General features: G+C 51.7%; 11 protein-coding genes across 11 annotated transcripts; 4 read left to right on the top strand and 7 right to left on the bottom strand.

Annotated features, from left to right (window-relative positions):
* Positions 1-115: 115 nt before the first annotated feature.
* GT037_007889 (uncharacterized protein) lies at positions 116-1,810 on the bottom strand (the record flags this gene model as incomplete). Its single annotated transcript, XM_038932936.1, has 1 exon — positions 116-1,810. The coding sequence occupies one exon, from the start codon at positions 1,808-1,810 to the stop codon at positions 116-118; it is 1,695 nt and encodes a 564-aa protein (XP_038784437.1).
* A 597-nt stretch (positions 1,811-2,407) lies between these two features.
* On the bottom strand, positions 2,408-2,781 carry GT037_007888 (lsm domain containing protein; the record flags this gene model as incomplete). The annotated part of the gene is made up of 3 exons (XM_038932935.1): positions 2,408-2,436; positions 2,491-2,604; positions 2,655-2,781. 3 exons carry the CDS (start codon positions 2,779-2,781, stop codon positions 2,408-2,410), a joined length of 270 nt encoding a protein of 89 aa, XP_038784436.1.
* Positions 2,782-3,055: 274 nt separating this feature from the next.
* On the top strand, positions 3,056-4,556 carry GT037_007887 (uncharacterized protein; the record flags this gene model as incomplete). The annotated part of the gene is made up of 3 exons (XM_038932934.1): positions 3,056-3,366; positions 3,414-4,299; positions 4,386-4,556. The coding sequence occupies 3 exons, from the start codon at positions 3,056-3,058 to the stop codon at positions 4,554-4,556; spliced, it is 1,368 nt and encodes a 455-aa protein (XP_038784435.1).
* Positions 4,557-4,764: 208 nt separating this feature from the next.
* On the bottom strand, positions 4,765-5,754 carry GT037_007886 (nad-binding protein; the record flags this gene model as incomplete). The annotated part of the gene is made up of 1 exon (XM_038932933.1): positions 4,765-5,754. One exon carries the CDS (start codon positions 5,752-5,754, stop codon positions 4,765-4,767), a length of 990 nt encoding a protein of 329 aa, XP_038784434.1.
* Positions 5,755-7,228: 1,474 nt separating this feature from the next.
* On the top strand, positions 7,229-8,179 carry GT037_007885 (uncharacterized protein; the record flags this gene model as incomplete). Its single annotated transcript, XM_038932932.1, has 1 exon — positions 7,229-8,179. The coding sequence occupies one exon, from the start codon at positions 7,229-7,231 to the stop codon at positions 8,177-8,179; it is 951 nt and encodes a 316-aa protein (XP_038784433.1).
* Positions 8,180-8,501: 322 nt separating this feature from the next.
* GT037_007884 (uncharacterized protein) lies at positions 8,502-9,575 on the bottom strand (the record flags this gene model as incomplete). The annotated part of the gene is made up of 1 exon (XM_038932931.1): positions 8,502-9,575. The coding sequence occupies one exon, from the start codon at positions 9,573-9,575 to the stop codon at positions 8,502-8,504; it is 1,074 nt and encodes a 357-aa protein (XP_038784432.1).
* Positions 9,576-10,487: 912 nt separating this feature from the next.
* GT037_007883 (phospho-2-dehydro-3-deoxyheptonate aldolase) lies at positions 10,488-11,667 on the top strand (the record flags this gene model as incomplete). The annotated part of the gene is made up of 2 exons (XM_038932930.1): positions 10,488-10,493; positions 10,552-11,667. 2 exons carry the CDS (start codon positions 10,488-10,490, stop codon positions 11,665-11,667), a joined length of 1,122 nt encoding a protein of 373 aa, XP_038784431.1.
* Positions 11,668-11,817: 150 nt separating this feature from the next.
* Positions 11,818-13,052, bottom strand: GT037_007882 (lipase precursor; the record flags this gene model as incomplete). Its single annotated transcript, XM_038932929.1, has 2 exons — positions 11,818-12,714; positions 12,774-13,052. 2 exons carry the CDS (start codon positions 13,050-13,052, stop codon positions 11,818-11,820), a joined length of 1,176 nt encoding a protein of 391 aa, XP_038784430.1.
* Positions 13,053-13,413: 361 nt separating this feature from the next.
* GT037_007881 (uncharacterized protein) lies at positions 13,414-14,616 on the top strand (the record flags this gene model as incomplete). Its single annotated transcript, XM_038932928.1, has 3 exons — positions 13,414-14,024; positions 14,071-14,446; positions 14,497-14,616. The coding sequence occupies 3 exons, from the start codon at positions 13,414-13,416 to the stop codon at positions 14,614-14,616; spliced, it is 1,107 nt and encodes a 368-aa protein (XP_038784429.1).
* Positions 14,617-15,284: 668 nt separating this feature from the next.
* Positions 15,285-17,799, bottom strand: GT037_007880 (dna polymerase subunit delta-2; the record flags this gene model as incomplete). The annotated part of the gene is made up of 5 exons (XM_038932927.1): positions 15,285-16,466; positions 16,519-16,650; positions 16,722-16,905; positions 16,952-17,033; positions 17,571-17,799. The coding sequence occupies 5 exons, from the start codon at positions 17,797-17,799 to the stop codon at positions 15,285-15,287; spliced, it is 1,809 nt and encodes a 602-aa protein (XP_038784428.1).
* A 1,062-nt stretch (positions 17,800-18,861) lies between these two features.
* On the bottom strand, positions 18,862-19,829 carry GT037_007879 (uncharacterized protein; the record flags this gene model as incomplete). Its single annotated transcript, XM_038932926.1, has 5 exons — positions 18,862-19,020; positions 19,099-19,224; positions 19,272-19,396; positions 19,450-19,542; positions 19,601-19,829. The coding sequence occupies 5 exons, from the start codon at positions 19,827-19,829 to the stop codon at positions 18,862-18,864; spliced, it is 732 nt and encodes a 243-aa protein (XP_038784427.1).
* Positions 19,830-22,714: the final 2,885 nt, after the last annotated feature.

Genomic DNA, 22,714 nt, shown 5'->3' with positions numbered 1-22,714 from the left:
GCGATCCATACTTGGTTATACAGGCTGTGTAGACTCGGTCCGTTCCCCACCAAGTCGGTCCTGAGTGGGAGTATCCAATCTGCGATAGCTCAAAAGACATTTTGCTCCTCAACCACTACAAGCCCAGTCCTCCAAAAGGGTATCGATGTCCAGCATCCTCAAGAAAGCAGTGGCCAGTCTGGCCCTTGGTCCACTCGGCGCTGTACATATTGGTGTTTCGCGCCATCCGAGCGCCAGTCCGAGGGTGTAGCAAGTTGGTGTCTGACTGAGATTTTGCGAAAGGCATGGCATCGGCAGTGATATTCAGTTTGTTCCAATCGGCCCAAGCATCTCCGTCGCGGTCCAGCAGACTACTGTCAGAGTTGTTGCGGTGTTGAGCGAGTGGGACGGTGTGGGAGTTACTTGCTACTTTGAAGCCGCGTTGGACTGCTCTCGCGTCATCTGCATCTCCTTCCAGGACAGCACGGCCAATGAAGTCATGATAAGGCGCTTGAAGGATGTCGATGGCATAACCCGGGCGATCGATGACCCTGTTCTTCCTACGGCGAGTTTCTGTAAGGACTCTCGGGAGTTCGAGACGTGGCAGTAGAGGTAGGACAACGTCTGCTTCGGAACTACTGCGCTCTCTAGTCCAGGATATGATAGAGATGGGCTGTTCGCAAGTTGATTGAGGAGGACTATCACGCTTGTTGGATTTGCGTCCCGCGAAGAGACGAACGAACCATCGATGCCATGGTCCCAGAGAGGGTGCTGCTGTGCTCTTCACCACCACTGGACCAGAATTTGGTGTTGGAGCTGCCGTTACTAAAGTCGAGTCTACTGTAGTAACTGCCGCGCCCGGATGTAGACCTGTCACAGTAACTGTTGCCGCTGATGACGAGTCTGCTGCGACACCTACCGATCCTGATGATAGATCTAATACAGTCTCTGCCGAGGCTGACGAGAGATCTGATATAGTTTCTGATATCACTGATGACGAGACGGCCGTGTTGTCTGCTGTCGCCGATGACGAGACTTTCACGGACTCTCCAACCACTGGTGGTGAACCTACTGTGCTATCTTCTGTCATTGGCGATGGATCTATTGTCTCGTCCTTGGCTCGATATGAATCTACCGTTTTGTCTGTCGTTACTAGTGATGAATTTGATGTACCGCATTTCACCTCTGAAGATGAACCTGTTGTAGTCGCTGGTGCTGCAGGAATAGAGCCTGCCGGAAACCACTCCGCTGGCCACGCCCATAGTGGTGCTTGCATCAGAAGGGAGCTGGGTGGTTCGTCATTCTCATCTGTGACGCTTTCTGGCGCGTCTAGAATGACTGAGACAGACGGAACACAGGACTCTTTCGGTTCAGCTGAGTGGCCGTCATTAGAGGCGCCGCTCGGCTCGTGATCGTACTCATCAGCATCGCCACCAGCGACATCTGGATTTTCTGTAACCAGAGGGATCCTGCAGAGTATTAGTGCAGTTCTAAGACCGCTTTTGAAGGCGCCATCAGACTCTTGATCATCAGTAGTTAGTACACGCTTCTTGAGGAAAGATGCCGTATCATCGTCAACAGCATTGCTATCATCATAAATTCGATTATCGATTTCAACAAGAATCATGTAGACTGAGCCGGTTAGCGGGTTCATCTGGTGATAATAGCGTCCGAAGCAAAGGTTTCTACCTCTGGGGGCTTTTGTCGGACCATGCGTATCGTTGTTTGTCTTCTTTGGTTTCGACTTTTCTGGAATGTGTTTTCTGTTCTTTCTATCTCGCTTGGCCCGGCCGGGAAATCGGACGCGAGATTTGACTCTAGCAATCGTCATGGCTTCGGTGACTGTTGGGCTGAATCAGTTGAGAAGGTTAGTGCATGCCAGTCACATCGCAAACGGTGCGGGCGCGGCGATGCTCGAAAAACTCTCAAGAGCAGATTGAGAATGATTGTAGACACGCGTGTTGTTGTTGTGCAGGTTGAAAACAGCCGCGCGTCGAGATTTCCACAGCGTTTGCACCGTTCAACAGTGCAAGGCGCATCGTGGTAGCGCTGTGCGCAGGTGAATCCGTTTTTTTAACAGGGATTGTACTTCTAAGAGATAGTGAGGACATGGTGAAGGGGAAAGTGGAATGTGACTTTTGTTGGGTGCGAGAGACAGGTCTAGAGTCGTCACCAACGGCCAGATTAGGGTACAGCTCAGTGAAGGTGAGTTCTTACAAAGGATAAGCCCTCACGACTATTACCACCTGCGCCGCCAGACAAGCAAGCTTGATCTTGCATGGTTTGTGGAGGCGTCGAGTGCATATTTTACAATGGTCGTTCAAACTCTCATTGATGCTTAGTTATGTGGATAGCATGGTTCGTCAATCATCACATGGGGTCTGTTACCGCCCTGCTCCTCCAAAAAGAACTGCAAATTCATAGTCCCTCACGCATTGTCTGCGCAAATGTATGTAACTGAAGGTGAATTAGTATGAAGCGAAGTGAGAATCTGAGTGGAGGATAAGATACCGTTGTTACCACGGACGAAAGCATCCCCCCAATTCCGAGTGACGCGTCCCTCAGAGACCTCCTTGCATCGTTCCAATGCGATATTCATGTAGCCATCTACTGACTGGAGATCACCTATTTAGACATGAGTAGTTGACGTAGGTGCAGGGCACGTGAGGAAGTACCTTTGTAGATGATGCCAGAGTTCAGCTTGACAGTGACGGGAGCTCCGATGATCTCGCTGAGAAAGCCGCTAGGATCTCTTGAGTCGCCGGCGGCTTCGGGTGCTGGGCTTTCGCCGTTGGTGGACATGGTGATGAATCTGGCGAGCTGATGGTTCCCAAATTCGGCTGCTGGTGGCTATGGAAGTGGGAAGACGGCGATGTTGGATGGTGGAAAGGAAGAGTGCACAGACCAAGTGTGTTCCTCATCTATCGCGAGAAGCGTGACTGCGCGTTGAAGCCCCACCTGCACCTGTCCGCGCCTCCCCAACACACAGCGATACTCTCCTCGCCTGGACGCTACCTCGGGATAGTGCAAACATTATCCTCTATCCAACTCGGCTGCTCATGGCATCGCGCGAGCAATGACGGACTCGACCGCAAGCGCCGCACCACCCAAGAAGCGCAGCCTGTTCAAGCGCGCAGCATGGCAGGATGCGCCCAAGAAAGACAGCGAGGACATGTTTAGCCACTCCAATGAGTTCAAAGACATAGTTGCCGAGCAGGTTAGGACAAGGGCAGAGGAGAAAAAGAAAGCGGAAGCGGCGAGAAAGCGCAAACACTCTGAACCGCGCGACCAAAAGCGACGCCGCGTATCAGACGACAGCGAAGAGCTTGTCCCACCCAAACACGGCTCGACCAGCAAGGAACGGGTGGGCAGGACTGCTGCTAAAGCGTGCGCATCTCACCTTCATCTAACTGTCAGCGCTGACAATTGCCCAGGCGCAGCATCACATCTGTCTCTCCAGCGCCATCCCGTCCTCCACCCGATTCGCTCACGGCACGCTACGACTCCTTGACCAAGTCCGCTTCCTCGAGCATCTCGTTGCCTCAAAAAGCGTCTCACGTGATTGACCTGGGCGACTCAGACGAAGACGACGACTCCGGTTATGTCTCCAAGCCTGTCAACGACAACCCTGCCATTGACTACAAATCGCCCGCTTCCGACTTCAGACAAGACATAGCCGTCCGGCCATCGAAACTGTCCCCTATAGAGATCAAAGACGACGACGACGACGACGATGACGACGGAGACCCCGCATTCGCTGCATTACGGGCAAGGGCACGGGCGCGTGTCGCGGCAGCCAAGGCGCAGGCAAATGGCGATGCTCCCAAGGCGCCTATAGTACAGCTATTGATTGATCCACAGATGCCTGATGCGAAGCCATTGATGGTCAAGGTCAGAGTAGACAGCACCATCGGGAAGCCAAGGCTGGCATGGTGTGGGAAGGAGAAGTTCTCGGAGCAAATGACACGCAGCGTCTTCTTCACGTGGAAGGGCACACGTCTCTACGACAGCACATCAATAAAGCGATTAGGAATACAAGTCGACGATAGCGGAAACGTCTCTGTTCAAGGAGACTCCAACATATACGATGACGTCAATCTTCCCAAGATCCACGTCGAAGCTTGGACAGAAGACGTTTACAAGCAGCGTAAGAAGGAAGATGCCGCTGCAGCTCTAGCCAAGAAGCTGGCAGCCGAAGCAGCTGTTGTGACGAGAGAAAAGACTCCAACTCCGGAACCGGAGCCCGAACTCGAAGAGAAGCGGTTCCGGCTAGTCCTAAAAGCGAAGGGCTACTCCGATTTCAAACTGACTGTAAAAGAGGTATGTCGAGATTGTTCCTTCAGCGTATGCAAAGACGCGATACATCAACATGATGGCCTATGTCCATATACTAACTCAGTTGTCAGAGCACCACCGTTGCACACATCGCAAGTGCTTACAAGACTCGCCACAAGATCGACAAAAACCAGCCAGTCACACTCATGTTCGACGGTGATCGAATGATGCCCTTGGATACAGTGGCCGACTACGACGTGGACGAAGAAGAAACGTGTATGATTGAAGTCCTCTTGAAATGATAGTGCCTCGTTGTTCGGCCCACGCGCACCATCCCTTCTTACCCGACACTTCTCAAGGTTGGGATTCCTGCTTACTCTAGCGTTGGTTTTCTGATACGACTGCAAGCATGGCGTTGGCGGTGTATCGCACTTGATAGCAACCCTTTGTTGCGCATGCATAGCTCTCAAGTTGGCTTTGCGCATGTCTTTATTAATCTATGCAGACATCTCAGATATTGGGATTCTTTCTCCGGTTTGCACCGCCGTCCAAGATCAACTCCTGTCCACTCAAGAAGCCTGCACCCATGACGTACTCAACCATCTCAGCGAGATCTTCTCCCCTACCCACTCTGCCGGCTGGGTGTTGCTTGTGATAGAGTTCATCCAGATCTTCCGCCCAAGCCTTCATCCTTCGCTTCACCGCTTCCTCCTCATGTGGTGCGACCTCTTTGTACGATCCGTTCTGCATTTCCTTGATCTGCAAATCGCGAGCTTTACACTCGTGCTGTACGCTAACCCAGCCTGGCGAGATAGCCAGGACTCGGATACCCCAACGCTGGCATGAAACAGACATGGCCTGTGTGAGTGCCAACACGCCACCTTTGCTTGCAGCATAGCCTTCACAATCTGGATCTGACTGATGTGCGCGAAAGGAAGCAACGTTGATGATGCAGCCTCCCTCTTCCAACTTGTCCTCGCCATGGAGGTTCAGTGGCAGCTGGTTGAACTCCTCCGTGCGCTTCAGATCCTTCGATCGATCAACCCCTGGCGTACCGTCTTTCTGTGTGTTCTGGCTCTTCATAAAAGGGATGACGGCCTGGCTCATGTAGAAGGGCGCGCTGAGATTGGTAGCAATGTATGCTTCCCATTGCTCTCCTGTAGCAATGTCTTCCATAGTCCCGTTTCCTGCATTGAAGAATCCTCGAGCGACTCCGGCATTGTTGACCAACACATCTATCCGACCGCCGAAAAATTCGGCGGCTTTGGCGACTGCGCTGCGAATTTCTTCCGGGTTGCGGAGGTTGGTGATCGATGAGCTGACACGTGGTGCGTAGGCGGCTAGATGTGTATTGACTGCGTATTCGAGCTCGTCCGCATCAAAGTCGATGATGAAAACGCGATGCGATACTGGCAACGAAAGCAGGTGTCGTGCTGTGCAGCGACCGATGCCTCGCGCACCGCCAGTTATAATGATGTTCTTGCTTTTAGTAGACGGCATGTTGTAGTATTGGACTTGTGAGTGCGCAAACGCAGAGTATCGAAATACCAAACACAGGCTCCTGGTATCTTTTATATCGACGTCGAAGACGTTCCACGTGGTGGCGTCTCACGCGCGGAAGCAATATCAATAAACCAACAGCGGGGACGGAACGCCCTTTCAGCCTATTCAGCCCACCTTGGCTTATTTTGATAAACGTTCAAGGCCGTTTGTCCGCGAGATCCATCTATCATGGAAAAGGGCGTATAGATGTGCGCGTTGTTGAGAAGGCTCAGGCCACATGCCCTGCATGTGATGGTGTACGTATTCCGTGGATTGGAAACAGGCCCGCGGTTCCGTCATTTTGCGGTCTAGCTTACTCCATCGAAGCGTTCCTTTGATGACTGCATAGCGCTGTACATACTTCCTCGGGCTCAGTGTCTGAGCATGCTAAGCGACGACTACTTCAAGGTGCTTGGGTGCCGTCGAGGGGACGCGAATTTCGGGAAGACGGAGCGGCTTGCGGGCCGTAGATTGTCCACCAAGGGAAAGCAGGAAGTGTCGAAACCTCAGACTCTACTTTTGTTCACAGACCTGCGACTTCTCAGAACATCGTGTTTCTTTTTGCGACGATAACGTGTGAGATACTTCACGCGGTGGCTATGAGATCCACTTCTCCCGTCTTTTGATTTTTGCCGAGGTCAAACTGGACGGCACAACTGCTATCACGATCGCTCTTCTTAACCACCATATTTCATGGTATGAGGTTCTACAGCGCATCGATGCGGGACTGTAATGGGGTATCCCGCCCAAGTAAGCACTTCGCTGATCTTGAAAGACGGGCACCTTTGAGATGCCCACAGCTCTACTCCGTCACATCGTGTGGGTGTTGCCAAATGCTTGCAGTACTGGAGCCTATGTGATACCAGTTCCTTCATTGGCGTACTATTCAATGGTTGAAATCTTCCTGCAATGTTTGCTGTCTAATGATCAAGACTCTTCTGGACGGATCGAGGAAGCCGGTGGAGGTCCACCGTTGTAATGGAGCCCTTTCTTTCTTGCTTCTGACCTTGAGCATCCATGCATTATACTCTACACCGAAAGTATACGATATATGTATTCTGTCGGTTCCATGGTATAAAACTCCAGGTATACCTCTAGATTAGGATCTGGCGCTTGAGGGTAGAACTCAGAAATGAGCTTCTCCGTGTTCATGTTACTATGAGCGAATGATGTGCTGCACTTTCAAGCTTGAATCAACCGAAAAGAGCACACAAAGACATTGTCTTTCACATGGGCTTCAAGCTCTGCAACCATGTAGGACAGTCTTTACGTTACGTCAAACAAGGACAAAGAAGTCACATGTCTAGGGCATTTATGGAACTCGTAGTGACACAATAATCCTTCCCAAAGAAGAGCAACATGTCTATATTTGGCGGATTTCCAAGAACCGACTCCTACTGTCGTCAATCTGACTACCTCTGGAGGAAACAAAATGCGCATCGCTGTTCTTGCGACATTGTTGCCCGCAGTACATGGCGTTTCGACACAGTATTGCCATACCACTGTGAAAAGCAACTCAAGGCTAGGAATCGAAGACCCGATCACTCCAATATGGACTCCTGGTAGTCGGTATGGCTCCGGTCTTCCTGGTCCGATGCCTTCTTCATCTACAGCAGCTTTCACCGGGTTGCTTTCGGCTTCCCTGGAGAGCGCATGGCAGTGGCCTATCCTTTCCAGCTCATTCGTGACAACAGTCAATTCGGTAACTTCGAAACCCATCGCCAGCGTTTCACCGAGTGTACCCACTCAATCGAGTGTGTTCACACTTGACTGTGAGGGGAAAGCTTCTCTTCGTCCGACACTGACAATTACATCAACATGTTCAAGTATCGCCTTCGATCCTCCATCGACCGCAGCTTCCACAATTCCGAGTCTCACATCTCCTTCCTCAATATTCATGTCACAATATCCGCCGGCTTACCCCAGCTTGCCCATCCTTCCTCATGACCCGACGTCACTCACCTGGAGTTCAGTGCATTCATGCACGAGCTCTGCATTTCCGTCTCCAACTTTCACATCCAAGGAGCCAATCAATATATCTTACGATAGCCTTTTCGGTCTACCCTCGCACCCAAGCTCACAAACGAGGGGTGGGACCGTACCAAGCATATTCGGCCCCTCTACGAAATCGATCCCTAAGAAGCCGACGTCCACGATGAATTTTCTTACGCTCAAGACTTCCCTCACGTTTTGTGAAGCATTGACGCACAAAACTGACCCTGCTGTTATCACAAGCATAATGGTGCCGGACAGGCATTGTCCGTATCCTTATCCGAGAATATACTGCGGCGAAACGATGACGATATTGGTGACCAAGACGAAGGACAAGCCGAAGACTAGTGACTCTGGGTGCCCTTATCCTGGACATGACATATCATGTTAAGGATGCGTTTTGTGGCTAACTAAAGATGCACTAGTTGGTCGCGCACGAGGTTGACGGCTACGCGAACGGTGGTCTTGATCATGGTGACTGAGGCAGTTTTGACGGCTATTACAACGGGTGCGTTGGAACGAGATATTTAGTGACATGTATAGAGGAGAGGTTACAGACGTCGTCCTCGTAACAGTTTTCTTCTTCTCCAATCTCTTCGTATCTTTCCCTACTGTATCATTAGTTGGTCCTTGCTCCCCAAGACGACAGCTTCGCATTCGGTAGAAACACAAGTTCGTTACATTGTTTCATTTTGACCCGATGTATCGGCTACCTATCTTGTTGCCATCGCTTCCGGAACCTTGTGACCGGCACAGTCCTGCAGCAGCCTATCTTGTACACTCTTCGCAGCATGTGCATAAGCCACAATGTCTACGTCCGTAGCCTTACCGTCTGCACCTCCGTCAAAGACCTCGTAGCTGAACCAGCCTCTGAAACCCGTCTTGAGCACTGCTCTCGCAACATCAACAACCGGTAGGTATCCTCCGTTGTAAGGTAGAGGTCGGAAGTCGTGACTCCATCGTCCACGAGGCAGCAGACCTGCATCGTCACGCTCAGCATCGAAGGTCTGAGGGACTTTATAGGCATCGCTGATCTGCAGAAGGTAGATCTTGTCCTTGGGAATGGTGGAGCTCAGCTCTTCCAGGCTCTTTTGGAACCGCTTTTCCAACTCGTCTTTGGATACATCTTCTCGCAAACCGGAAGTCGTCCTAGGATCGCCCCATTCTCCACCTGCAGTCTGGAAGGTATCAAGACATAGACCGATGTTTGGACGGTTTACCTGCTGAACGATACTCCAAACATCTTTCCAGTCAGGTGCATGTGTCGACCAACACCAGTTCTCGTAGGCTAGTCGGAAGTTGTGCTCCTTGAGCATGTCGCAGAGAACCTGGAGGTCAGACACCATCTTACTCCTGTCTAGTATCTCGAGGGGTGAATCCGTCGATCCGACTTGCAGCAAATCTGTCCCACACGCCTGCATGATGCGGATCCAGCCGCGAGCCCGGTCCATGGCGTCTTTGCGGCCATCGGAACCTTCGGGCCAGCCTTCGTAATTGGCAAATGGCTGCAACATCATAATTCCAAGGCTTCTTTTGTCGCACTCCTTTTTAATCTCGCTTGCTACTTTGCATAGCTCGTCATAATTGGACGGTTCGACTTCATGGCCGAGTAGTGTCTGGCCGTAGGAGAGAATGTCTGGGAAAGAAAGCTCAACGGCGGTGAAACCTGCGGTGGATATAGCATGCAAGCGGTCGAGGAGAGGCGGAGGGTTTGATGGCGATCCGAGCGAGCATGTCGCGTAGCTGATCGGGATGCTTTGGAGGGATCTATAGTCTAGGCTGCCCATGATGGACTGTGGTCGAGCAAAAGTTGAATGTGAGTAATGTTTTTTTCTTTACAGTGCAGTGCAGAGTTAGAGATTGTGTATTAGCTTCAGAATGGCGCGCAACGGCTCCTTCGGTATGGCATGGCTGTGACGTATGATGTCGGTGGAGAGCAATGACGGCACACTTGTTAAAGCCTAGTCGACTGCTCCAGTGCGATCACGAAAGCTGGATGTAATACATGTACAAGTCTTAACGAAAACGTTGAAGTTATACGTCGTTTTCTTACCACTACCCACAGTTATTCACTTCCTTTTATTGAATGTTGCTTATTGTGTGGGGTACAACATCTACATGCGACTCTCATGATAGCACGAGAGCAACCGTTCGTAAAACTTAGTCAGACCATCAGAAACAACTCAAATGAAGTCTGAAATGATGTAGATATTCGCTGGTACTCATCGTTGTACTCCGAAATGCGCTGTACTGATATCTAGCTTCATGTAGCTCTCCATGACGTCATATCTGTGTATGTTGGATACCTATACTTTTGCATTTGAACACGCCCAAAGGCCGTATAATGAAACCCGTCTCGAGCTTCGCGGAGCATTGCGACCAGCTTCCAATGTAGGGCTGAATGACTTTCTCTCGAGGACATCCTTGTGCGCCAGGGCGTGGCCGGACCGGCGATGATGATTGAGGCTCGACCCCGCGCCACCTAAAAATCGGCGCGAATGCCCCGCTCATTGACCAATGAGGGCGCCTCCGACTCCGCCGTCATACCAGAAAACATTCGACTCATAAAGGTCTTGGTCGTCTGTGAGGACAAGAAGCGCAAGTAAAACCACAGTCGCTGTCCTTTTCAGAGTTTTTGTCTCTGATTTCCTTCCATATACCCAGATCCTCCTAATCTTTCCTGCGTCTTCTCTTGAACTATGTCTGTATGTACACCAGCATCCATCGCCGCCACCAGTCGCACACTCTAACACGTCGTCGCAGTTCCACATCGAGAACAAAGCCGTCGGCGACCCGCACAACTCGGAAGATTGGCGCATCAAGGGCTACAACCCCCTCACACCTCCCGACCTCCTCCAGAGTGAAATCCCCCAGACGGCCAAGTCAAGAGACACAGTCCTCAAGGCGCGTGACGAAGCTGTAGAAATTGTCCAAGGCAAAGATGCACAGAAGCGGTTGCTCGTCGTCATCGGCCCGTGCTCCATCCACGACCCTGCCGCTGCCCTCGAATACTGCGACCGGTTGATGAAGCTCAAGGAGAAGTACCAGGATGATCTCCTCATCGTCATGCGCTCCTACCTGGAGAAGCCTCGTACAACTGTAGGCTGGAAGGGTCTCATCAATGACCCGGATATCGACAACAGCTTCAAGATCAACAAGGGCCTGCGCATCTCAAGACAGCTCTTCGCTGATCTGACTGAGAAGGGCATGCCCCTGGCGAGCGAGATGCTGGATACCATTTCTCCCCAGTTCTTGGCCGATATGTTCAGTGTGGGTGCAATTGGCGCCAGGACTACAGAGTCGCAGCTCCACCGTGAGCTTGCTTCAGGTCTGTCTTTCCCGGTTGGTTTCAAGAACGGCACAGACGGCACTCTCGATGTCGCCATTGACGCTATTGGCTCCGCAAAGCACCCTCACCACTTCCTCTCCGTCACTAAGCCTGGTGTCGTCGCCATTGTCGGCACCATTGGCAACGATGACTGCTTTATTATCCTTCGCGGTGGAAAGAAGGGCACAAACTACGATGCGAAGAGCGTCAAGGAGGCGCGGGAGAAGCTCGAGTCCAAGGGCATGAACTCGCGCTTGATGATTGACTGCAGCCACGGCAACTCGGAGAAGAACCACATGAACCAGCCAAAGGTTGCGCATGCAATTGCTGAGCAGATCGAGGCTGGAGAGACGGCTATCATGGGTGTCATGATTGAGAGCAACATCAAGGCTGGCACTCAGAAGGTACCCAAGGAAGGCAAGGCTGGTCTCGAGTACGGCATGTCCATTACCGACGCGTGCATCGACTGGGAAACCACTGAGACCGTGCTCGCTGAGCTTGCTGGCGCTGTCGCGAAGAGGAGGACCCACAGCCAAAACGGCACCCACTAAAAGGTCTTTTTCTCTTCAAGTAACATGGTCTGCAGGCGCGGCGTAAGGATGGTCTTGGCGTTGTCACACGTCTTGGTATTGAGAAGCATATAAAAGAAGTTGGTGTATGAATTACGATTTAAAACATTACAGGCAAAAGACCAAGTGTCATTACAATTCAATAATTTCAGGCACATCATGGTCGCCGTCATTTGTGCTATGCCCAGGATACTTGTCGTACCAGTCTCGTGGGTCACCACCTGGCAGACACAAACCCAATCGCCAGAAGTAATCGCGATGGGCGAAGAAGAGCTGCCAAAACTTGAAGCGAGTGGGTACACCCCAGGCAGGCTTGTCTTGGTCGCTCCCAGCAATGCAGTGCGGGTCTTGGTCACCGTCGCAGTAGTGGATGTCGGCAACTGAGAAAGGTAGACTTGACTCGGATATGAAGATCTCTTCACTGTGCATACTGAAGCCCCATTCAGACAGTGGTAGCAGAGGGACAGGGTCGCCGACATGGGTGACACGGTGAAGTTTGTTGTTGTCGTGGTCCGAAGTGATGGCGAAGCGCTCATCCACGTACTTGTTGAACTCGTTGTTACCTAGTCTAGGCTCGCCGAAGGTTGTCACATGAGGGTCCCATCCACGAGCCTTGAAGTCCAACCCGGCGAGGGTGGAAATGGCACCGCCCAACGAGTGTCCTACCAAGACCAGCTTGTAATGGGGATACTTGTCCAGAGCCTTGGATACATGTGGCAGGACGACCTTACGGGTGTTGAGCCACGAGGAATAGAAGCCAGTATGTACAGTACAGTTGTCGCATTTGGGCGGCTCGGCGGGTGGCGCATCGTCGTCTACGTCTAAACTCGGGGCGGTGAAGTCCGAGGTACCATCATCATCGTCGCCTGGGTATGGCACGTATTCTTGCGGTATGGTAGAGAGGTCGGCGATGGTATTGGCAACCGAATAGGTGCCGCGAAAGGCAAGGATCAGGCGCGGGTTGGTAGGTGAATGCGACAGAGCGATGTAGCCGCAGGAGTCAGATAGAAAAGGACCAGTGTTCCATGCCTGGACATATCAGCACCTCATGCACCTTGTGCGATGTGTTGCTGGATGCAGCCACTTACTGTAACCAAGTCAAAAGTCTCAAAGTCGCGGTCTCCGCAGCGGCTGGCGCACCTGAAGGGCTTCTGGATGCCCAGACCGGCGGTGCCTACACAGTAGGATATATCGACAATGCGCGCGAGTTGTTCGAGTTCCCAGAACAGCTTCTGGGAAATTAGAGATGCGTTACGAGCGGCTTGCGCATCGGGCAGGGGGTGTTGAGTGGCATGGCCTCTACTGGTGACAGCACAGGAAGCGAGGAGCACGAAAGAATACAGGAAGAGGCCGCGTAAGGAGCCCATCAGTAATATCGATTCACATATCCACACTGACTGCAGTGCCCGGTGGCGAGGTTAGAGGACGGAGATGCGTCAGCCGAGCATCCCAAGCATGCGCCAGATCCGCCCAGGGAAAGCGCGACCTTGGAAGCACCAAACGAGGCCCCAGGCGTGACATCATAAGCAGATTCACGGCCTGCACGGTGCTGACGGATTCCAACAGACCCTTTTGCCCCATGATACGGCCATTCCCCCAAGATACGCCGACAGTGTCAAGACACAATCTCACCCGTTGGCATCCGGACAAGACGCGACCGACTCTTCTTGTTTCCCGCCGCTCCCGTACTTTTGTCCTGGGCACCCCATCGTGCCACCGCTCCACACAATGGCTACGCAGCAATCTTCGACAGAGCCCTTGAGGCCGCTGACGCCCCAGGCTGATGCATCACGACCGACGACTGCAGGACAGGCCGACACGCTGCCCGTACCCAGCATGCACGTCGACGGCGCCAGCGACGACCAAAGACAGCCGCGCAGCACCACGCCCGTCAACAACTCTGCCAGCCTCAACCCCAGCGCACAACCAAGCCGCGTCCCGTCGCCAAATCCCCACGCCCAGTTCCCCCACACCCAGGTCACCTACGATGACCCCGACTTCACCCGCCCGCCGCCGCTCAAGTACACGCTGCGCACCCGCAAGAAGTCCATCTTCTGGTTCTGGACCCTCATCATCCTCGACTGCGTCTTCATGCCCATCGGCCTCTACTTTGGCATGTGGTATGGCCTGACGCGCGACCAATTGTCTGCCAACGCCGTCTTCAGTATCAGTACCGCTTTGCTTGGAACCGTGTCGATTGTCGAATACTTCATCCGCTTCCACAGGTTGTGGAAGAAGGGCTCCAGTTGCAGGGTCATCGGCGCGCAGAGATGGTATCTCGACTGGTTCCACTGGAACCTGTCCGTCGGCTGGTTCTTCGTCATGATTGAGCTTATTGCGTAGGTTCTCTGTCCGTCCCAACAAAGCTCAGCTAACAAAGTGCAGTGGTACCTGTCCCCACGACCCGCCAATTCGCGTCCTTGCCATGCCCGCCCCGACCATGATGTTCGCCATTGGTTGCGAGCTCCTTCTCGTCGACATCCTGCGTTATATGAACGTGCCTGCACCCTGCCGTATCTCTTCGCTACCCCAGGGCGCACCGCTTCGACCCGGCATCTATGCATACATTGAAGACATTTGCGCTGTTGACGGATCTGGTGGCACCGAGTTCCGTCAGCGATTGAATCTCCGGTACCAGGCCAGCAAGGGCTTCCGCATGATGCTGCACCGCTTGACACTCTTCTGGGCCATTGGCGCCATTATCTGCGCTGTAGTTGCCACTGCCATCATTTTCACTATTCAGCGTGACGCTGCCTACGTTGTATGTCCAAATCGTACCTCTTCCATATCATCAAGACTAACACAGCACAGGTCGGCTGGGTTCTGCCCTTCCTCTGGGCCGGCATCTGGACCGCCATCACCATTCCCTGGGTCCAACGAGAACTGAAAAAAGAGTACGAAGAATGGACCACGGTCAACTTCAAGGCCTAGGAGACTTAGATTCCCCTTTTATTTATTTATTCATGTCCCGCTTGTACAATATCACACATATCACTAAGTTGCAAAGACGAAGGGAGTTTCTGTACATTGGCCATGGCGTTCGCAGGATACATTGAGATTGGATGTTGATACTCTAGATACCACTTTGCGCAGAATACCAATATCGCATTTTACACATCAAAGAGAAATGATGTGTAGAGTTCCGTCAAACGTTGTTGAATCCACTTATACTCCACACACACACACACATTTCAACTTCTGCATATACGTTACATCAGAAAGACGCGTCGATAAGCTATTTTTGCTAATCATGTGGTGTTGACATCACGACAAAAGAACCCCCTGTTTCAAACGTTGCTGATCATCGTACGAGTATACGTTTTGGCGAAGCAGGTATTCTCGCTATTAAGCTTTGCCGAATGACATCGTCCAAGACCCAAGCATTTATGACGATGGTACGGTACCCACTTCCCGTGCCTCTTGTGCAGGTGGAGACTAATGCACCTGATTTATTTCCGATATACGCCAAAAAATGTAATTGGCTGTTGCATGTTTTGAAGGGATTGAACGAGAAAACCATGGTGTAGGTATATGTCATTTCATTGTTTGCATCGCCATGTTGTCAACAGATCGGGTATCAATTGCACAGCGTCCGCCACTTACTCCTCCATCATGTCCTCTCTACCCACCACGATTCGTTGTTTCGTAGCTTCGTCTCCTTTGGCCCCCAATCTGACCACTTCCACGTCCCAGCTCTCCATATCAACCAGCACAATCTTGCCCGAAGTTCTAAACTTGGGTACGCTGATGAGTAATACTTTCTGTCCCGCAGGACCCTCAATGACCTTCTTCTCAAACTTTTTTTGGCAGCCAGCAATGTACATGTGCGGACACTCTTTCAACATCAATGGATCGTCGTCCTGGAATGGGTAGCACCACAGTGTGTCTGGAGCTGTGGGTGCTACACAACGCCAGCGCAACATCATCTCCATGGCGTCTATTGACTTGACACGATTGACGTATTTGAGTAGGTCTTTGACTGTCTGGCCACCTGTGCCTAGCACGCGGTATCCGTCAATATCACCTAACCAAGGGTTTGTCACTGCGTCAAAGCCGTTAAGGGTCGTGTTAGTTTCTATCGGCGGTTCGGCGTAGAGGCGTGTCTTGGGGAAGAGAGCGGGGTGGAGAGGTTGTTGTGGCAGAGCGACATTTGAGGGGTCCGATGCACCAGGCAGCATGGTGATGGGGAGCGAGGGAAGGATTTCGCAGAGGAACTCATCGAGGCGTGTAGTAGGTGCTGCGTTATAAGATGAGGCGTCGTATCCGTAGTGTCTCGCTGCACTCTTCTTTGCAGCAAAGTCCTCTCGCGACAGAATTGGAGATCCCTTTGCGAGTGAACCACCAGCTATAACAAGCCGTGTTATCTTGGAAGATTCGGCCTGGGTTGCTGGGTCCGCAGCTTCGCCAGTCAGGTATTCCACTAGCAGGTCCAGCGAGACCTCATCGTCGTCTGCGCCTGTCAGCTCAAGACCAGAGACGATGGCCAGTTTTCCAGCTCTCTCGCGCTTTGGTGCCTTCTTCTTCTCCTTTGATAGCACTACATCGTCACGTTCCCATCGTGGCGGTTGTCTCGGTAGATCTGCGCATTGGGTTGCAATGACCATGAATGTGCCATCTGCTTCTTCGGTGCCCAGTGCCGCCAGTATGCATCCGGTGACAAAATGTTGGCGCAAAGGCTCGCCGGTAACGCGTAGACGACCGGATTCGTCTTCGAGCATCATCTCATCGGCGCCGGTGGCAGATACGTAGGTGTCGCGCTGGGGAGGGTCCGCTATCCAGTGCTGTCGAGTGTTAGAATCCATCCTTTGTGTTTGTGGAGAGAGAGAGGCGTACATCTTTTTCAATGTCGTTCAACACATTAGGCTTCTCTGCCATTTCCATGTATACTGTCCCCACTACCCAGCAAAGCTCGCCTTGTCGCACATCCAGCACACGCTCGACAAACGACGCCGTCTGTCCACCTAGCTTGCCCAGAGTCAGTATCATTCCGCCCCGCATGACGAGCTTTCGCATTCCAGCAGCATCCCGTTGCATACCTCGAAATCGTGCCATGCATCCTCGGCCCTTTGCTTCACCGTCTTCTTTAGTTGCTGTAGCCGTAAGAAGTACATGTCGGCGAACTGTTGTGAGTAGTGTCGCTCGGTACCCGGCGGTAGTACAAAGTCATGTAGTGGGTTGTACGCTGAAGCGTCTCGAGACGGTGCTGGCGACGCATCCCCACTGTTACTGTTAGCATTTGCATCTGAGGTGCAGGCAGCAGACGTACAAAGGCTCGCCTTTGAGCAAGATGTCGTTCGATTTGGCCATTGGAGTCGTAGCGTCGCAGGGTTGGGGGAGTGACTGGTGTGCTTGTAAAGTTCCAAAGTTGCAGATCGCGGGAGTCGCGTCGCGCGTCATTCACGCCATCCTGAACTACAAGTCTAAGAGCCCCACTCTACACATCCTGTCACCACCCAATATCATAGCTACGAAAGGCCTTCCTTTACGCATGCAGGTCAAAGCAATTGCAAAACATGTTTGAAAATGCTTGTTTTCATTCAGCCACATAGGCTATTCTGTCCATCTCTCGGCTCATCTCTTCGTAGACTATTGACAGTCGACCATACCCAGGTCATGCTCTCTGCTATACACAATTCTAGTCTATGCCTCCACACGTTTGTATCTGTACGCCAACTCTATGTTGCGCCAGTGATGCTGATCATCTCATCCCGAGACCTTTGTTTCCGTAGTAACGCCGTGACCATTTGCGCCAATGTTGAACCCAAATTACTGAATAGTGATTGAAGAAGTTACAAATCGAAGCGAAGCAGCGTCCTTATTGCGTTTATAGCATCTAAAATTTGATTAGTACACTGTTTTGGTATGATTCTGATAGTCGAGTAAACTTACGATGGCGACACCACCAGCTACGATGAGACCAAGGGCTGAGCTGCCAATGTTTGCGGCTCCACCAGTGAAGGGGAGGGTTGAGGTTGGCCTGGCTCCGGTAGGGGCAGCAGCACCGGTACCAGTGGGGTAGTAAGCACCAGAGGTGGCAGTTCCATTGGTAGGAACATAGGTGGCAGTAGCAGTAGCGGCGAGCGCGGCGACGATGGAGATAATGGAGAACTGCATCTTGGCTGTGGGAGTGGAGAGTACTTGTTGTAGTGTGTATGGATTAAGGTTGAAGGATGTAAGGATAGACTTCGATGGTAGACTAGATGAGATGGTTGTTAAATGATACTTTGGTTGAGCGTACCACAGCCGTGTTTATATCCTCTGCGCCTCTGGCCATAATTACATCTGCCGCCAGCGTCTTCTAGCCTTCTCCAAATCTGAATCCACAAGCCTACGTACGCCGGCCGCAAACAATCCACATGCCAGCCCTCTGTCATCCAGCCCTACAAAGCCCCTTGGACCCACCGCAACGGGCAATGAGCCAGTAGCACGAGCCAGGACGCAGGGTCACCCAGCCGACCGAGATGGCGGTAGCTGTCAGAAGGCTGGGTGTTGCGCAAGTCGGCGGGCCCGGCGTGGGACAAAAGGAGGCTGGTGAGCTATTTTTGGCTGCCCCCAGCCACACCGCGGCTCTGCGGGTTTCGCCTCCTCGCTTCTCGCCACTCTCATTCGTCGCCATACGGCGCTGGCCGGTAACATATCGATAAGAATACCTGTTCTCACGAGCGACTTCTGTTGGCGTCATTACTAGCAGCCATCGAGAGCTCTCGTCAAGTTCTGAGGTTGCGGCGCCGCCGTTGCGTGGCCGCCCCGTCCCGAACGTAACGGTAGCCTTGGAACCAATTCACCAAGACGAAGATCAACTTGCCAGAGATGGTGCGTTTCACAAGAAATCGCATCGTGGTCGATCGCGCAGCTTGGTATTCACGCCTCGTTGGATCACTCATGTCTTCCAGTTTCCGCTGCTCATGTCCGTTCCCTGCAACGCCGGCTGACATTGAGGGTCGAGAAGCTTTGTCTGTTCGAAATACTACCGAAACTCAATGTCATTGGTAACTCTGAGCCTTGCATCCTGGACTACGTTGCGTGTGCAGACAGATTGGACCCCACACGAAAAGGAGAAAGCGCAGATGACAGCAATTTCCGGACTCAATCTTTTCAACCTCATCTACCAGCAATGACGCAGCCTTGGAATACTCCTGTTCATGATACTGAAACTCGGAACTGCATGTATTCACTCTATCTAACCCTTTCAGCTTCTTGCCTAATACCCTGATCGTATCGATGTTGCACCGCAATATCCCACATCGCATCCCAACCCGCACATTGGTGCGATGTTCCCCAACCGTTGAAACCGAAACTCATCTGGAACAACGGAATGCTCCAAAGACAGATCTCCTGCGCACATGACAGCCTTCGGACGTTGTGTTAGCACCCTAACACTCGCTTGGTCCAAGAAGAGGCGGACAATCTTACCTGGCGAAGGTAGTCAAAGCAGTGGTTCACATGCGATTCCGGCGCAAAGACATCCCTTCTTTGTATGTTTCCAACAGTCTCGTTGATGAAGCCTTCCAATATTCCGAGCCGCACACGAATCGAGTTCTTCCAGTGTCAGCGAATAGACGTTGTTGTTACTGCGCGGAACTGACCAGGCAGTGCAGCTGGTGGAACATGGACATCGAATATACTTCCGCGCCGGAGACGTTTCGATCCTTGTAGCTCACGGGTAGCTGGTACCTTTGGGGACTGGCTATAGAGATGATACCTCCGTCATCTATGAGTCCCTTGTCAGTCTTTCTTCTAATGTTCATGCCATGGGAATAATACTGGGCATTAGAGCCGACCACGCGGACTCTCCTGCATCTTTAGCTGTATAGTGAAATCTTGGGTTTGGATCGAAAGTGATCATGCGGAACGGCACTAGATCTCTTTATCAGCAAAGCGTACAATGATTTTTTCATGCACCTTTGATGCATACCTGGAGGAAATGGCAATGAATTTGTAGCATGGTTCCCGTAGGTCGAGGGCCTCTGATCCAGCACCCAAGCAAGCGTGGCTAACGTTACTATCCACAGAACAAGAGAAGCACCGAACAAGTTCTTGTACGAAAAGTATCTAGCGGAGTTCTGAAGCAGTGACTCAGATGGTTCTGCTTTCTCGTATGGACTCTCTATCGAGGCGTCGTCCGACAATCGAGCGTAGGCCATCACTCACCTCTTCATTGACTTCTCGAATTTTGATCAAAGTTTGCTTAACTTTGAAGCATCAACAACATGCCATCAGCCCAGGAGCCCGCTTATGTGCGTATACTAGTCTTGATCGGATATAAGCTGACACCCACTGGACGGCTTGTTTCCTCGTGAGCCGCCTTACGCTAATGCACTTTTTAATTGCATCTATCTTGATCAGCACACCTCGCTTTTCCAAATTCCGGTATTCAGGCAGCGAAGTACCATCAGCAATGGTCACGAGCGGTTGTACCCGTCGATAGCCAAGTCTTGGGAGCGGCCCGCGCCTTCTGCGGTGCGTGGAGTTTAGGCTATATTGATGCTGACTACGGTTGCACCGCATTATGCTACTGCTAGAAACGTCAAGTCGGTTGGCCTAAGGAGGTTTCAGGTGGGGAAAGCTTCCCAGACTTCGTTTGTGGCGCTGACTAGTATCATTCAGGTCCATGATAGTTAACGACGCGCTCAAATACCGGATTTGGCCTGTGACATCTCTTCTGGCACAGCATTAAGTCCCTCGAAGATACTGAATCTATCTGGCTTTCTTGCCGTTCATTTGCTAACCCCCAGTAGACTTTCTTAGTTTCATCCGTTCCTAATGCTCTAATTAGAGTACAAAGAATGGAGATTTAGCTGGGAAAGCAGGACACATAGCGAATACTCAGAAAGCTTGGATCTAGTGCTTCACCGTCTATCGCTTCGGATACACGAAGTCCGGAACGAATGTCCACCAACCAGCCTTCTGTGGCGCTGCATCGCTTAGAGACTACATCTCTAGCTCCAACAATACTTTTTGGAGCATGGCACCCTATTTTCTCTTTGCCCTTGAGCTTATGATTTGCCTCCAGGCGGCAAGTCTGTATGTCGATCAGTATCATACTCCATTGTGGTAGCCTATGTAAGAAGGTAAACGTTTACAAGCTAAGCTTGGAAAAGCTTGACCAGTTCCAGTATCATGCCGCAATGCATCTCCAGACGCATGGTCACGCAACTCCGGGGTCAGCGTACGGCCGATACTGTTACTCTCTTCGATAATCCGCACCATTGAGAGAGAACTTGAGCTCACTGTCTGCAGATCCCATCGTGATCGGCTGTTGGTGCAGGCAGCCACAACCAGCTAGAGAGAATGGGCTACCATTCATCACACGACCGACCAGTAAACAGTAGACTTTATCAGCAACACGCATAACACTATTCCTGTTCTTGGAAAGAACACTTGACTTCAGCCTGAGGTCGACTCGCCGACGATCCGAATGCTGGTCGTGGGTATGCTGGAAGATTTGGAGTATGTCTGCAGCATCAGCAGGTGGGCCCTTCGCCGGTATCACGGTCCGTCGTGTTATGCGAAGATGTACGGACCACGAACATGTAGACCTCGAAGTCTCCAGCACATATATAAATCATTCTTCGGGTAACACGTCTCTTCACCAAACCCAGTGACCGATCCATCTTCACTTCAAACCTACCATTGTTCATACAGAAACTTTAACATCACTACCATGCAGCTCACTACTCTCGCTCTTCCTCTCGTCGCCCTCCTCTCTTTCGTCAGCGCTGCTCCCAGTGAGCTTCTCAACCGCAGTCCTGCCTCAGTGTCGAACCTTATCCAGTACCCTGCTGAGCATAGTATCGAGATGATCAAGCGCGCCCATCTTGAGGCTCGATGCAACACTGGCTGTCCTTGCAACTGGTGCGGTATGACTATCTGCTGCCAGTGCAACTGCTAGACCTGGATACGACTCTGTAATGGAGATATGGTAAGATTGTCGTCGTTCGCTAGGAGCTTTACTTGAACTGACAAGTCATTCATAGGTCGTAAGAGCTGCTAGCGGACACTTTTCAGGAGTACCGGAAGTTGGTCTCTACAAGCAAGCACGCTTGCTACAACAGAGCCAGATAGCGCGTGGGGTCTGATAATGTATCGGCCAGACACTCGTTTGTCCATCCTTGGCAATTCAGTCAATGAAACTTCTACGCCCTTCTTTGCATGTCTGTATGCTTTCAGTGCACACACTCATTCAAATCTGACAGTCACACGCGCCATAGGAGGCTGAAAGAACCAGGTCGAGTTGTCAAGAACCACTTTTTCCGAGTTGTCTCTCACCAAGATAAACTCCTACTGTCGTGACTTGAGTGATTGATGTCAAGGGTGACTGCATATCAAATTTTGACCTTGGCATAGAATGTGGTTCCTTCTATCCCAACTTAGGAAGGTGGCCGTATCAGGGGCCAAATCACCGCAAAAGAATCGAGGACGTCAGGACCGCTCTTGCTTACTGTAGTCATTCGATTGCGTGCGTGAACGCAGAAGCCCTGACGCTACTACGGTCCTATCGAGCTGTCTTGTCTGTTGGCTGTTCTACATTCTCTGCGTGTTGTTGGTGGCTGGGATTTCTGCGATAGGGCATCTGCAGCAACACGTGATGCATGCCTTCACACACCCAAGCAGGCGTGGAGAAGACTCGATTAAGCTCAGAAATGCAATGCCTAGTGCCCGTTCATGCGCAAGCGATGACGTCCGCCGTGAAATTACACGTGGTTCGGTGCGGCGCAGAAGGCCGGGAGAAGGTTCGTGTGGTCCACGTCTCTTGCAGGAATCGCGCATCAGGAACTAACTCGTCAGCTACATGCCTGACCTGACTTGCATAACCTTGTAAGGCGCGAAATTTGTGGGCCTCCCGAGATTTTCCAAGGTTTGCATTGCTCGACGCACGTGCATTGTGGCGTCGATTGGGCTAGCGCAATATAATCTGTACGACACGTCACTGACAGTCATCAACAGCCACCACTTCCAGCAGTTCGGACGCGTTCGATGAACAACACAACGACTGCCAGCGCAGAGCAGGAGAAGATGGAGGGTGTGC

The sequence above is a fragment of the Alternaria burnsii genome (genome assembly GCF_013036055.1).
Source record: "Alternaria burnsii strain CBS107.38 chromosome Unknown 693, whole genome shotgun sequence".
Lineage (NCBI taxonomy): Eukaryota > Fungi > Ascomycota > Dothideomycetes > Pleosporales > Pleosporaceae > Alternaria > Alternaria burnsii.
This window is presented reverse-complemented; position numbering and strand designations above follow the sequence as displayed.